The sequence below is a fragment of the Fusarium solani genome (assembly GCF_023522795.1).
Source record: "Fusarium solani strain SB1 chromosome Unknown bctg00000008, whole genome shotgun sequence".
Taxonomy (NCBI): Eukaryota; Fungi; Ascomycota; class Sordariomycetes; order Hypocreales; family Nectriaceae; genus Fusarium; species Fusarium solani.
This window is the reverse complement of record NW_027072148.1, coordinates 771,515-783,596: the sequence shown is the minus strand read 5'-3', so window position 1 is coordinate 783,596 and position 12,082 is coordinate 771,515. Positions and strand designations below refer to the sequence as shown.

The following is a 12,082-nucleotide window of genomic DNA, read 5'->3' as shown; positions in this document are numbered from 1 at the left end:
CCCTGAATTGAATTCAACTGACGAGGGGCCCTTTTGCTCACACAGAAAACTTGTGCAAGGCAAAAGCCTGCCGTCCGCCAAGAGGGCCTAGAACCCCCGGGCCCGATCCTAGGGGGACCCGGTCTCCACTGAAGATACGCCCCCCGGGGAACGGGCTAGTGCTGATTGGGCTCTCGGCAGTGGAAGACAAGGGCCCAACCTTGGTCCTTTCATGGCTGCGTCCAACAAGAGAATAATAATCAGAAAAGAAGATGCATATGTAAATTACATACTCATCCCGTCTCGAATCCCATCCGTGACGCCCAGTCCTCGGCTCTCTATTTGCTACTCCAGTCCCTGCCTTGCCTTGCCCGTTGGACGCACGTCACAGGGGAGCGCATAACATCTGCAAGCCATCCCATTATGAGCGCCGTTGCAGAATCTCTTTTTAATCTCATCTCAAGTCCGAACCGAACCCCTGTCACGCAGACACCCATGTCTCACCGATGGTCGGTCTTCGGTCCGATCTTGAAGGTGTAGATGACGATGGGCATTGTCAACTTCCCGGCGTCAGATAGGTACATAAGCTACCAACACTAAACTAAGCAACTGTAACCACTATGTGTAGGGCTACATCAAGTGCCGGCCGCCGTCGTGTCACGCGCCCTCCCTGCTCCTGCTTCTGCTGTTGCGTTGCAGCTTGTCCGACCCTGGCCTTGGCGCTGTCGATCAAATCGATTGGCAACTTGTCCAGATGACAGATCTCTACCAACGGCAACACCAGTGTCTCTCACAGGCACCGAATGCCATTGAGAAATTCAACCATGTCTGCAGCTGAGGGTGTACAAGATGCCTGTCACACGTTTCACCAGCACCAGCACCAGCTTGACATCCATCACATCATGAGATTCATGCATGCATTGGGAGCCTGTCAAGTCCAGGCCTATCATGTCTCTCCTCACATACCCCCAAGTTTCAAACATTTGACAAGGCAAAGGCAAATTCCACATCAGATATATACATCAGATATATCAACTTGGGTAGGTATCTCGGTATATCTCACTCTGCCATCCAGCACAACAGGCTCGTTCCATCACCAAACGTTGATAGCAATTCTCTCCAGCAAATATTCAATCCCCCAGGTCTTCTCTTCACTCAGCCAAGCGCTTACTGCTTGAGTTCCTTGATATCAGCTCGCTCCTCCCGGATGCTCGTGGTACGGGTACGGCCCATCTCGGGATTCTCGGCATCAAGCTTCTTGGTCATCTCAACAACGCCAAAGAGCTCGTCCATCTGCTCCAGACTGAGTCCCTTGGTCTCGGGGATAAAGAACCACACAAAGAGACCCATGAGGATGCCGAAGCTTCCGAACATGAAGAACATTCCCTGTTGACTCCCTGTTAGCCATCCGTCGTGTATAAGGTTTCGCAGGATCGCCAAGAAAACTTACATAGCCAGCCGGACCCATGGTCTTTTGCATGGTAAGAACAGTTCGTGCGATGATAAAGTTGAACAGCCACTGCGTTGCTGCGCCGATGGCAACGTTCAAGGCTCGAAGACGGGCAGTCGGGATCTCAGAGACGAGAATCCAGCAGCAGGGTCCCCAACCGAACTGGAAGACGCTGATATGTGTGTTAGCCACATTGATTCTTCCATGTATTTCCAAACACTTACGCGGCCCAGAGATAGATACAGACGATGGCGACATATCCGAAAGCCGAGATCTGCATCCTTTATTAGCACGGCGAGTTGCTCCAACACAAAGCCAGAAACTTACGTCCTGTCCCTTAACCGGGGGCTCCACGCGTCCGTAAATGCCGATGATGTACATGGTAACGGCCTGAGCACAGCTGGTCCACAGCAGACTGCGACGTCGGCCGAGAGAATCGGCGCAAAAGACGAGGAACAGAGCGCAGCCCACAACCTTGACGATACCGTAAACACCAGTAGCGAAGAGAGAAACTGTCGTGCCAGTCATGCCAAGGGCCTGGAAGATCTGAGGAGCATAGTAGTTCACAGCGTTGACACCAGTCATCTGCTGGCAGACCATGAGCATGATGGACAGGATAGCTCGCTTTCGGTTTCCGGGAATGGTGACCATCTCCTTCCAGAGAGTAGAAGCGCTGGCATCCCCAGTAAGCCGTCTCTCAGCCTCGAGCTGGGCAGACATCTCCTGGATCTCGGTCTGGACGTAGTCGGAGTCCTCGGGAAGCCTATGAAACAGCCATGGTCAGTGACTGCATTCTCTTATCAAGTCATTTGAGGTCACTTACCCTCGGAGCTTGACAAGAAGTGCAGTGGCGCGTTCCCAGTCATCCTTGCGTGCACACCAACGAGGGCTAGTTCAGGTCAGTAAATTGATTTTCAACTTGTTTCAAAGTCCTATACCTCTCAGGGGCAAGCAGCATGCCACAGATCAAAAGACTGTTGCACAGTTAGCCTGTGTTCAATGGCGTATGAACATGTTGCCTTACACAGCAGGAAGAGCTTGGAGGGCCAGGGGAAGAGCGTAGACTGTGGGTGCCTTGAGGTGAAGAAGAGCGCCGTAGTTGATCCTATAGCTGTGTCAGTCACTACCTATGTATATAGTTTCGAAAAGACGTACCAGAAAGAAAGCATGACACCAGTCACGATGAACAGCTGATAGAAGGCTGCAACAGTTAGGACCAATTCGAAAGCCCCTCCAGAGCAGCAACTCACAAGTTAAACCGCCACGAATAGCTCGCGGGGCACACTCAGACACATACAACGGGACCAGAGTCGAGGCGGCTCCGACACCCAGACCAGCGACAAAGCGACCAACATACATGACAGCCAAGGATCCGTTAGCGGTAGAAGCAGCCTGGAAGACAACACCGATCGTGGTAACAGTGCCAGTTCCGATGAGACACCATCGTCGACCAAACTTCTCGGTGAGCCAGGAGGTGAAGAAACAAGCGAGGAAGCATCCGGCCTGGAGAGTCGAGACGATGTTCTGGTCGAGCGTCACCTTGGCCGCGGGCGTGTAACCATAGCGAGCCTGAGTGGCCTCCATGGCCAAGACTCCTCCAATCGCACCAGTATCCCAGCCTTTACCTCGGTCAGTATCGTGCGCAATCATCTCCCAATGGCTCCTTACCGAAGAGCATGCCACCGAAGCAAGACGCGCCGACGAGGGCAAAGACGCGCCAGTTGTAGATCTCCGGGGGATCACTCTTCATGGCATCGTTACGCACGACGGAACGAAGAAGGCGGACGACCATGATTGCGGTATTGAGCTGAAGCTTCAGCGATCGAGCGAGGTGGTTCGATAAGAGAGGATATGGCGAGTTGTGGTGAAACGCTGAGGGGCGAGTCGAGATGGGGCGACCTTAAATTTAAGCTTCTTCCCCGGATTCTGAGTCTAACCAAACAAAACCCTGATGAACAGGTGGAGCAGGCTAGAGATTGGGCAGGACTCGCTAAAAGACGCGGAGTGGTTGCTGATAGATATCTCAAAAAGGGGTGGGAGCGGATCTCGCAAGATATTAAATCATCGGAGGGCCAGTGCCATTGAAACCCCCAAGGGCAATCATCCCGAAACCCAAGTGTCGTCGCAGCAAGAGCACCATCTGGGGTTGCATCACCAGACTCTCACCCCCAACTCCAAGGATCCGCCTTATTGGTGTAAGATAGAAACTCCCATGTCGTATGCGATGCGACGAGTCTCTACTGGGAGCTAACTGGGCCTGCGCAATCTCGAGGCACCCGAGGGGCACATGAGAACCGAGATGGAGTTGCAATGCCTCGTGAATTGCTCCCTCTGAGCTGTGTGGCAACCAGCGATTGATTGGCTCTCGCTTGCAGGAACTGGTGCGTTGGGATTTCGGGCCTACTGTGACATGGCTCTGAAAATGGCTTTGTTTCCAAAGAAGCTCCCGTTTCGGCGCATGGCCAAGCTCCAGAACGCGTCTGCCAATGCAAGGGCTTGTGCCATTAACTTGGACGTTTAGAGACGGATCAAAAACCTCCACGAATAGACTTGCGTCTGCCATCTAAAGCAGATGCGCCTCTCAAGTCCAACGACGTACCCCCGGCGCTGCAAGATACCCAGATGGCGCTCAACGGACCCCGAGCCAAAACTTTGGGGGCATCGAATATTGGCTGTGTTTAGCCTGACATGACCATCGCGGCCGCCATCGTTGTCATTGTGATCCATCATGCGGGGGACTCATTGCCGTGTGGAGACTGGGGATGCGGAGAGATTCTCCACCAAGAGGTCCTCATCGGGGGTTATTGACTCTGATCAAGCGTGCCTCTTGGCTTCACCAAGTGTTGGGGGTAGTGCGGCGCGGATCATGAGCAGCTTGCCTCACTCTGATACGTGGACTTTTGTCTCTCCGTGCATGGATCAAGAGTCCGGGGAAGTCAGACGAAATGCGGAGTGCTCTTTTAAGGTTTCCCGTCCCGAGATGGAAGTGAGATGATCAGCCTCAAGGACCAAAGGCCAAGGCGGCCGTTGAACCGAGGGCGGGGATTCGGCTGTGCCGCCGTCAAGGCGAAGCCATCCCCGCAAAACACAGAGAGCAGAGTCAATGTCTGAAGGCGGGGAGCCAGGGCTTGGAATGAGGGGAGGTCGATTCAAGCAGCTCATTGATGGAACATTCAGTATCCGGCGCATCCAATTCAATCCCGTCCACTCGAGCCCATCTTCTTGAGTGAGTCGCAGTTGGGGTACCACGCTTGCTTCACGAGCCCTCCATCTCCTTCTCAAGCCATTCAGGAAGGCTTGGAGGCTTGGCCCATCCATCAAGATAGCTCTCCTTGCCCACACCGACGCCCGAGGGCTTTGCGTAGATGGCCGTGACATACCACACCGACTCTCCCGCCTTTATCGTGTGCTGGAGGGTAGGGATTGTGCTTCGACTCTCAATCAGGTTTGAGTTCGGATCCGCGTTGACCAGCATGGCCTGACGGCCTTCCTTCGACTCCAGAGCTTTGATGCCTACAGCACCTTTCGACACTGCAAATGCCCCCATATTGCCACTCGCCCAGCCATCCGGGGTGTTTAGGTCGTAGTTGCCAATGATCTTGGGCGACGTGCCTTCGTGCTTCTCCTCGTCGTAAGGGTCTAGATATCGCCCGTTGGTCGCATTTGCATTGCAGATAGCAAATGATCCATCCGCAGTCATGACTTCTCGGCCGCTATCAATGTGGTGAACCCGAAGGTGCCAGTTGGGTGTGCTCTCCTCTGGTGGGATGAGGGTGGTTCGGATCTTGACATCTGGGAATGGCTTCCAGACTGAGACGAGAACAGGCGTGCCTTCACGGTCTTCAATGCCTGCATACTCACAGAGCCTTCGAGTTTTCCAGTACTCGCCCCCATCATCCGACAGTCCAAGCTGCGATGCCAGGGCATACTGCTCAAGTGAGAACAGACCAGGGGGTACAGAGTAACCATAGGCGCTACTGTAAGCAAATCCTCCGTATTTAGCATGGGTCCCTTTCATGGGGTAGCTGCACGCCTGGCCCGAAGACAGGAGCATGCAGTGCCCTCCGAGATAGCTTAAAAATGTTAGCGTAGCTTTATGAAGCGGTAAATAATGATCGGCACCTCATGATATGTCCTGGTTGGTTCAGAGCCTTGACTCGAGGGATGACACTGCTAGCTAGCTCTTCCTCCGAGGTCCAAAAAGGGTGGTCCGCTGGGACAGCCAGGCACATAAATGCCAAGCATGCCCAGTACTACGCCCGAACATTAGCAACGCACCAGTATTGCTTTTGAAGGAATCTTTACCGGGCTTCCTGGGCTGTTGTAATTTTCCGCCATCTGATACTTGTCAGCTCCTATTCCCTACGAACGATCAGGAAGCGATAATACTCACATACATGTTTGGGTACGAATACCCAATCGACAGCGTTCCGCTCGATGTCCACATCTCGTGCTGGGTCTGCCACCAGCGCAGGTGACGAAGAACCACCCCCTTGACCATTCCCCAGGTCAATGGTGCAGGGAGCTCAACATCGGCATGGGCCAGAGCTCCCCAGAAGGAAACCATGGCAAAACGGTAACCCACGCTTCGGCCATAGGGGATGGCTCGACCTTCATCGTCGAAGTAGTGGATGAGATCCAATGCGACCATCTGCGCTCGTTTCTTGAACTCTTCAGCTCGCTTCGGATCCTCTTCTCCCGCCAGTTTGGCGTATAGAAGTTGCAGAAGTTGGATGGCAAAACTGGACGAGTAGTAGTCCATTTCTGTTGGTGTTAGACAAGACCTCAGTTCGAATAGGACTGCAGCTTACGGTGGATGCCTTCTGGCCCATCATTCGACCAGCCACCTCCGCGGTAAAAGGTATCGAGGTGTGCAATGTCGCTGTCAAGTCTCTCTTGAGAAAATTTTCCACCATTCTTCTTCAGTCCCAGGTTGGCAAAGACGCGGAACCAGAGCCAGTTGGTGTTGGGCATGCTAGTAAAGGATGTCAGCTAAGGTGCTGCGTTGCTTATCCGGGTTGGCGACCAACTTCTTCTCGTTAATCGAGTTTCCCAGCCAATTCTCGATGTTCTCCTTCTCCTTGTCAGACATGCTAGTCCAGATCTCCGGCACAGCAGCAAGAGCCCAACCTGGAACATTTGGTGAGTCTCGAATCCATGATGCTATCAAATTTCGGGAGTGGCTTACCCAGAGGGCACATCTCTACCATTCTTTGGTCATTATCTCGCGGGTATCCCCAATACTCGGGGTTCTCTGGGTCTGTGCCAGACTTGATGCCTTCAAACCACCATTCCTTGCCCTGGTATTCACCTCCGCCAGCAAGTAGGGCAGCTAGACCCCAGAGTGGGCGGCAGATACCCTCAACTTCGGAGGCGGTTTGGTCGAAGCGGACTGCCGTTGCACCAGGGCATTTGACGCGAGCCTTCTGGGGCGAAAAGAAGGGTTCGAGAGGATCGAGAAGCGTGCGAAGAAGTTCCTGGACAGAAGCACGATCTTTGATGTCAACTTTGGCAAAGGGGTGAATGCCATTGTAGCCAAGACAAAGTCCTTTGTTAGAAGCCATGTTGTGCAATCAATCGTCCGTAGTTCATCGATGGTGGTTGACAGGAATGTCTGCAACATGCGGGAAGAAGAGAGGCATATATCTGTCATTGCTACCCTTGCGGTTCGCGGTAATCATGGCCCGAAATCATGAGAGTATGCATCCGACGGAAAACGCATCGTCCAACGAGCGGGGGATGCTGCTAGAGCTGCATGAGAGCGACCGATGATGGAGGGTTGGTGAGGGGTGACGATCATGGTCCGGGGTGTGTTGCAAGTGAAAGACCCCAAAGTGTTTGGGGGATAGTCATGATGATTGCCGACAACGGAGCAGAGTGAAGCTTGATGGCAGAGTGATTGATAGAGGCAATTGTTTTTGTTTCGCGATGATTTATAAAAGGAGAAGGAAACTTCATGATAATCCTCAAGGTTGCAGCTTGGCAAGCACTCGCTTTGTCAGCTTCCATGTTAGCTGCAGGAACCCGAGTTGAGGTGCCCGTTTACCCTGTACTTTGACGATGCAATCTTGGGCTGGTCCAAATGCGAAAACAACAATCAAACACGCATCTTTCATCGCCTGCATCAACTAGCGGCTTGAGTACTTTTAATCCCCGAGCTGCATGTCACTTGTTTCAGGATGATGCTTGACAAGTGACGACATCGTGTTTTGTCTGGCAGAACAACATCTCACCCCAATCGTCACCCCATTCATCTCAACATCAACATACAAGATGGAGGAAACAGACGACGCGACGACAGTAGCCAGCGCGGGCGCACGAACTCCCTCTAAGAATGAACCGCCGTCTTCATCTCCTCTATCGTCTATACGCAAGCTGGAACTCGACGATACTGCCAGTAAATCTGGTCAACGCGATAGCTCGCCAACACCAACCCCCAAATCAGAAGAGCCTGCGACAACAACCTCACGGAAAAAGAATGGGAAGAAAAGGGTTGTCGTCAGGAAAACTCCCAGAAAATCAAAATGGGACGCTGACAACATTCTGACTGACCCCAAGTCACCTCTCGCCTCGGCCGATCTCCGAGTAAGGCGTCTCACCTCACTCCTTCGCAAAGATGATTTACTGACTGGTGCAGAGCATTTTGTCAAATCCAATGGCTTGGGATGTACTCGACCAAGAAGAAAAGGCAGAAATTCTCGCCCTGTTCCCCGACTCTCAGCACATTCTCGGTTCCGGCGCAGAGGCCTGCCCCGACCTTGCGTCGCTCATGAATGACGACAGCTTCCGATACGACTGCGCCGCGTACACAGAGCACATCGCGCAGGGGCGGCATGACCCCGAGTGGTTGGCGCAGGCATGGGCAGCCCATGAGCGGCGCAAGGCGGGTGATTACGACGAGTACCTCGACAACAAGTTCATCAACGACTGGGAGGTTGATCTGCCACCGGAGCTAAAGACACGCCGAGGGACTGCTGTCTCGGGACATGATAGCGATGCTACTATAGATGCGGTAGAGAACGGAGATGACAACAGTGTGGACACCAAGATGGAGGATGCCGCGTTAGATCAACGCAACGGTGCCAGCAACGAGAATGGGATCGACGAGTTACAGGTGGAAAATGGCAAGGACAAGGAACAAAAGGCTGCTAAGATTGGGCAGCTAAAAGGCTCGAGAATGGACGTTGACGGCGAGACTACAGAGGACGAGCTTGCCTGAGGAAAAGGAGCCACGGCACAAAAGGAAAGACTTGAGATCACCGGGCGAAGTAATATTATAATTGCCAACACCTCATCTACCGGGCAGCTATTGCATACGCCCTCTTGTCCTGGCTCTAAGCATCTCGGTGACGGAGAGAAACATTTGTGGTTGGAACACAGACCCACTGATTTTTAAAGGCATCCACCACAACACAAACCTCAGTCTTGCTCTACGAGCTGAGTTTCTTGACACTTTCACACGACTAGGCCGATTGTGACAATACGATTAAACCATTCAAAAATTCCATCGACTCCTCAACTTGTAGTACCTCGCCCTTCAACACTGCTTGTCCACCCCCCCGCGGTAGCCCTGTGCCCCGCGCCTAACCTGAAGCATGGCACCGACCTCAAACACCCACGCCCGATCACACAGCTTGCTGCTGTTGCAGAAGCTGCTCAACCTCCGCGATGGCGCGAGTCCCCTTACTCTCGTCATCGATAACCTTGAGCAGCCCGCGCGACCCATTCTGAACGAGTTTGTATCTCGCGCCAAAGTGAGTTTTGTTTGTGGAAGTGGGATACCTGTGACTAAGAGCCGCAGATCGCAAAGACACAAGTGATATTTTTGTCGTTGACGACACTCAAGAAGCCCCAGAATGCAGACATCTTTATCAAAGCTGCAGGACGGGATCTTCAGTCTGTTCGCAAGGAGCTGGTGGCTCACTACCCTGCGTTCAACCCGCTGGTTGACAAGGGAAAGCCTACACAGAGTAAGTAAGAACCAAGACGTGCGATCATTCTGTCTAACATTTTTCTAGGAGCTGTCGTGATCATCGATTCTCTTAATGCACTGGCAGCCGCTGCTCCTCAGTCTCTCGCAAGCTTTTTGTCTAGCATCATCACCCCTGCGGTATCCATCGTTGCTACGTACCACGACGACGTGCCCATTGTGTTGCCTAGGTCATTCAGCGAGTACGAACCCCATCCGTTCACAGTATTGTGCCACCTAGCAACGGCCATTCTGAGGCTTTCGAGTCTTTATCAAGAGATTGAGCGGCAAAAGGCTCGGAACCGCAGTATCCAGGAACCAGAATGGGGTCTGAATGAAGATCGTGAGGGCGTCCTCGTCGGCCTGGGAGAGAGGGAAAAGGACCAGAACGAGGAAAGCAACGGAGTTGTGGTACATATGGAACTCCGCCGAAGGAGCGGAAGAACAGTCTCGGAAAAGTTCATCATTGTCTCTAAGGAATCAGCATCACCCGTACTCGGCAAGGTCTGCTTGCTGACGGACCACCCCATGTTCACGACAGCGACAGACACCGGTGAGACGGGCGAAGGAGAAGAGGAGCCCGAGAGCACATTCAACCTCGGGTTGACAGAGAAGCAGCGCAAGGACCGCGAAGGTATCGTACTGCCCTATTTTGATGCGCAGACAGATATAGGAGCTGGAGAGGGCGGAAGGATTCTGTATGAGATGGGCAGAGAGGATGACTTTGATGATGAGGAGGATGAGATTTGACGATAAAAAAAGAATATGAAGTTGATTATGAATATGATGCATAATGACCCTGTAGATGTGTCTCACACTGACTGGGCTGCTGTGAGCGTGGTTATCGAACCACGGCGCCAGCTGCTGGAGCAATACTGATAGGTAGGTAGCTGAGCTGTTTCTCTCAACCTGAACATGTGAGTCAAATGAATAGTCTAGAGAGACTCTCTGCTAGGGTCATAATTTGTCTTAGGCCTTTTTCTTTAACTCTTGGTTGGATATTACATAGAAAAAGAGAAGAGAAAGTAGTATAACTTGGCAAATATCTCTTTACTTTAATATTAATATACTAAGTAGTTATTGCAATATTTCTCTAGATACACTTTAGATATCGGACGAATCTCAGTAGATAAACCCTTAAAGAATTAAAGAGAAGAAATATTAAATTTAGAAGAGTGTTCTAAGCATTTTTTTGAGCAACCATTACGACAAACCTGAATGAACTGAGCGAATGTGGTTGGAGATAAGTCAACCTCTAGTTTTAGCACTCAACATGCAACGCGTGTCTATTTTTTTTTAAATAAGCTGCCGTCGAGTATATAACCAGAGAGCTTATATATATATAAATTTGAATCTATATTTACACTCGAAATTGTAAACAAGTACCTGCTTTTCCATGCTTCAAAGGTAAACTCGTATGCCAAGCTTCGTTATCTAATCAGCAACCAGAAACTCTGATCCCTGAAACCAGCATGCAAGAGAGCTCCACTCGCAGCTTTAACACGGCCGTTCAACTCACGAGCCAAACTCTCCAACAGTCTACGAATCCTACAAATCAAGTCAACAAAGTCCTGTCCTTTGCGATTAGGCCCCAGCGATTGCTACTACGCTCTTTTTCTTGGGGTGTGGCCTTGTCTTTTCTGCCTGCGCCGGTTAACGACGTCATCCCAACTCGCCTTGGCTTCTTGACACGTAGTGATAGGTAGAGACTCAAACCACCTTCACGACGTCGCAACCACCCTTTACCCCCTTTATTCCTCCATACATACACTTCAACATGATTTACTCGACGCAAATATCGAGGCTGGACGGTTAGATCTCCCACGCAACAGCTGAAGCGCAACACGGCTAACTCTCCCAGGCCTCATGCTCTGCGCCTCGGTCGACGACGAACAGGTATAAACCACATGCCATCATGAGCCTCTACTAGACCCGACCGCTCACACCTACGTCTAGGCCGAAGCATCCCTCGCAGAGACCAAGCAAAACGTCCGCCAGGTCCTCCGCAAGCTCACCCGCAACTCCGAGTCGCAGGCCTCGATCGAGACGAGCGCCCACACCCTCCACTACCTCATCGACTCGGACGTCGTCTTCCTCGCCATCTGCGCCCCCTCGTACCCGCGCAAGCTCGCCTTCACCTACCTCGCCGACCTCGCCCGCGAGTTCACCACCACCTACCCCGCCGCCCAGGTCCACTCCCCCTCCCTCCGACCCTACGCCTTTATGGAGTTCGACACCTTCATCGCAAAGACAAAGACCACCTATGCCGACTCGCGCGCCTCGGCGAACCTCGACCGCCTCAATGACGAGCTGCGCGACGTGACAAAGGTTATGACAAAGAACATTGAGGACCTGCTGTACCGTGGAGATAGCCTCGAGCGCATGGGAGAGATAAGCTCCCGCCTGCGCGACGACAGCAAGAAGTATCGCCGGGCCGCCGTGCGGATCAACTGGGAGCTCATGCTGAAGCAGTACGGGCCCTTTGCCGGTCTTGGCTTTATTATTCTCGTCTTCCTGTATTGGCGGTTCTTTTGAGGATTGCAAGCGAACTGTTTCTATATGTACTTATATAATACCTACCAATTAGCCACGTCACAAGTGTACTCGAGATGGTGATGTCGCCAAGGGAATCAGCACGTAAGGGGAATACAGATGGGGGTTGTTACGCCTTCAAGACTTGATAT

General features: G+C 52.2%; 5 protein-coding genes across 5 annotated transcripts; 3 read left to right on the top strand and 2 right to left on the bottom strand.

The window, feature by feature from the left end:
- Positions 1 to 1,146: 1,146 nt before the first annotated feature.
- Positions 1,147 to 3,221, bottom strand: MRS44_012286 (uncharacterized protein; the record flags this gene model as incomplete). The annotated part of the gene is made up of 10 exons (XM_046269528.2): positions 1,147 to 1,365; positions 1,430 to 1,601; positions 1,654 to 1,703; positions 1,757 to 2,192; positions 2,253 to 2,318; positions 2,368 to 2,403; positions 2,454 to 2,534; positions 2,585 to 2,630; positions 2,680 to 3,048; positions 3,098 to 3,221. 10 exons carry the CDS (start codon positions 3,219 to 3,221, stop codon positions 1,147 to 1,149), a joined length of 1,599 nt encoding a protein of 532 aa, XP_046133263.1.
- Positions 3,222 to 4,685: 1,464 nt separating this feature from the next.
- On the bottom strand, positions 4,686 to 6,993 carry MRS44_012285 (uncharacterized protein; the record flags this gene model as incomplete). Its single annotated transcript, XM_065618748.1, has 7 exons — positions 4,686 to 5,502; positions 5,552 to 5,682; positions 5,735 to 5,767; positions 5,823 to 6,193; positions 6,241 to 6,404; positions 6,460 to 6,559; positions 6,618 to 6,993. 7 exons carry the CDS (start codon positions 6,991 to 6,993, stop codon positions 4,686 to 4,688), a joined length of 1,992 nt encoding a protein of 663 aa, XP_065474820.1.
- Positions 6,994 to 7,702: 709 nt separating this feature from the next.
- Positions 7,703 to 8,648, top strand: MRS44_012284 (uncharacterized protein; the record flags this gene model as incomplete). The annotated part of the gene is made up of 2 exons (XM_046269530.2): positions 7,703 to 8,014; positions 8,067 to 8,648. 2 exons carry the CDS (start codon positions 7,703 to 7,705, stop codon positions 8,646 to 8,648), a joined length of 894 nt encoding a protein of 297 aa, XP_046133265.1.
- Positions 8,649 to 9,024: 376 nt separating this feature from the next.
- On the top strand, positions 9,025 to 10,148 carry MRS44_012283 (uncharacterized protein; the record flags this gene model as incomplete). The annotated part of the gene is made up of 3 exons (XM_046269531.2): positions 9,025 to 9,183; positions 9,231 to 9,399; positions 9,448 to 10,148. 3 exons carry the CDS (start codon positions 9,025 to 9,027, stop codon positions 10,146 to 10,148), a joined length of 1,029 nt encoding a protein of 342 aa, XP_046133266.2.
- Positions 10,149 to 11,175: 1,027 nt separating this feature from the next.
- Positions 11,176 to 11,933, top strand: MRS44_012282 (uncharacterized protein; the record flags this gene model as incomplete). Its single annotated transcript, XM_046276186.2, has 3 exons — positions 11,176 to 11,209; positions 11,260 to 11,294; positions 11,355 to 11,933. 3 exons carry the CDS (start codon positions 11,176 to 11,178, stop codon positions 11,931 to 11,933), a joined length of 648 nt encoding a protein of 215 aa, XP_046133267.1.
- Positions 11,934 to 12,082: the final 149 nt, after the last annotated feature.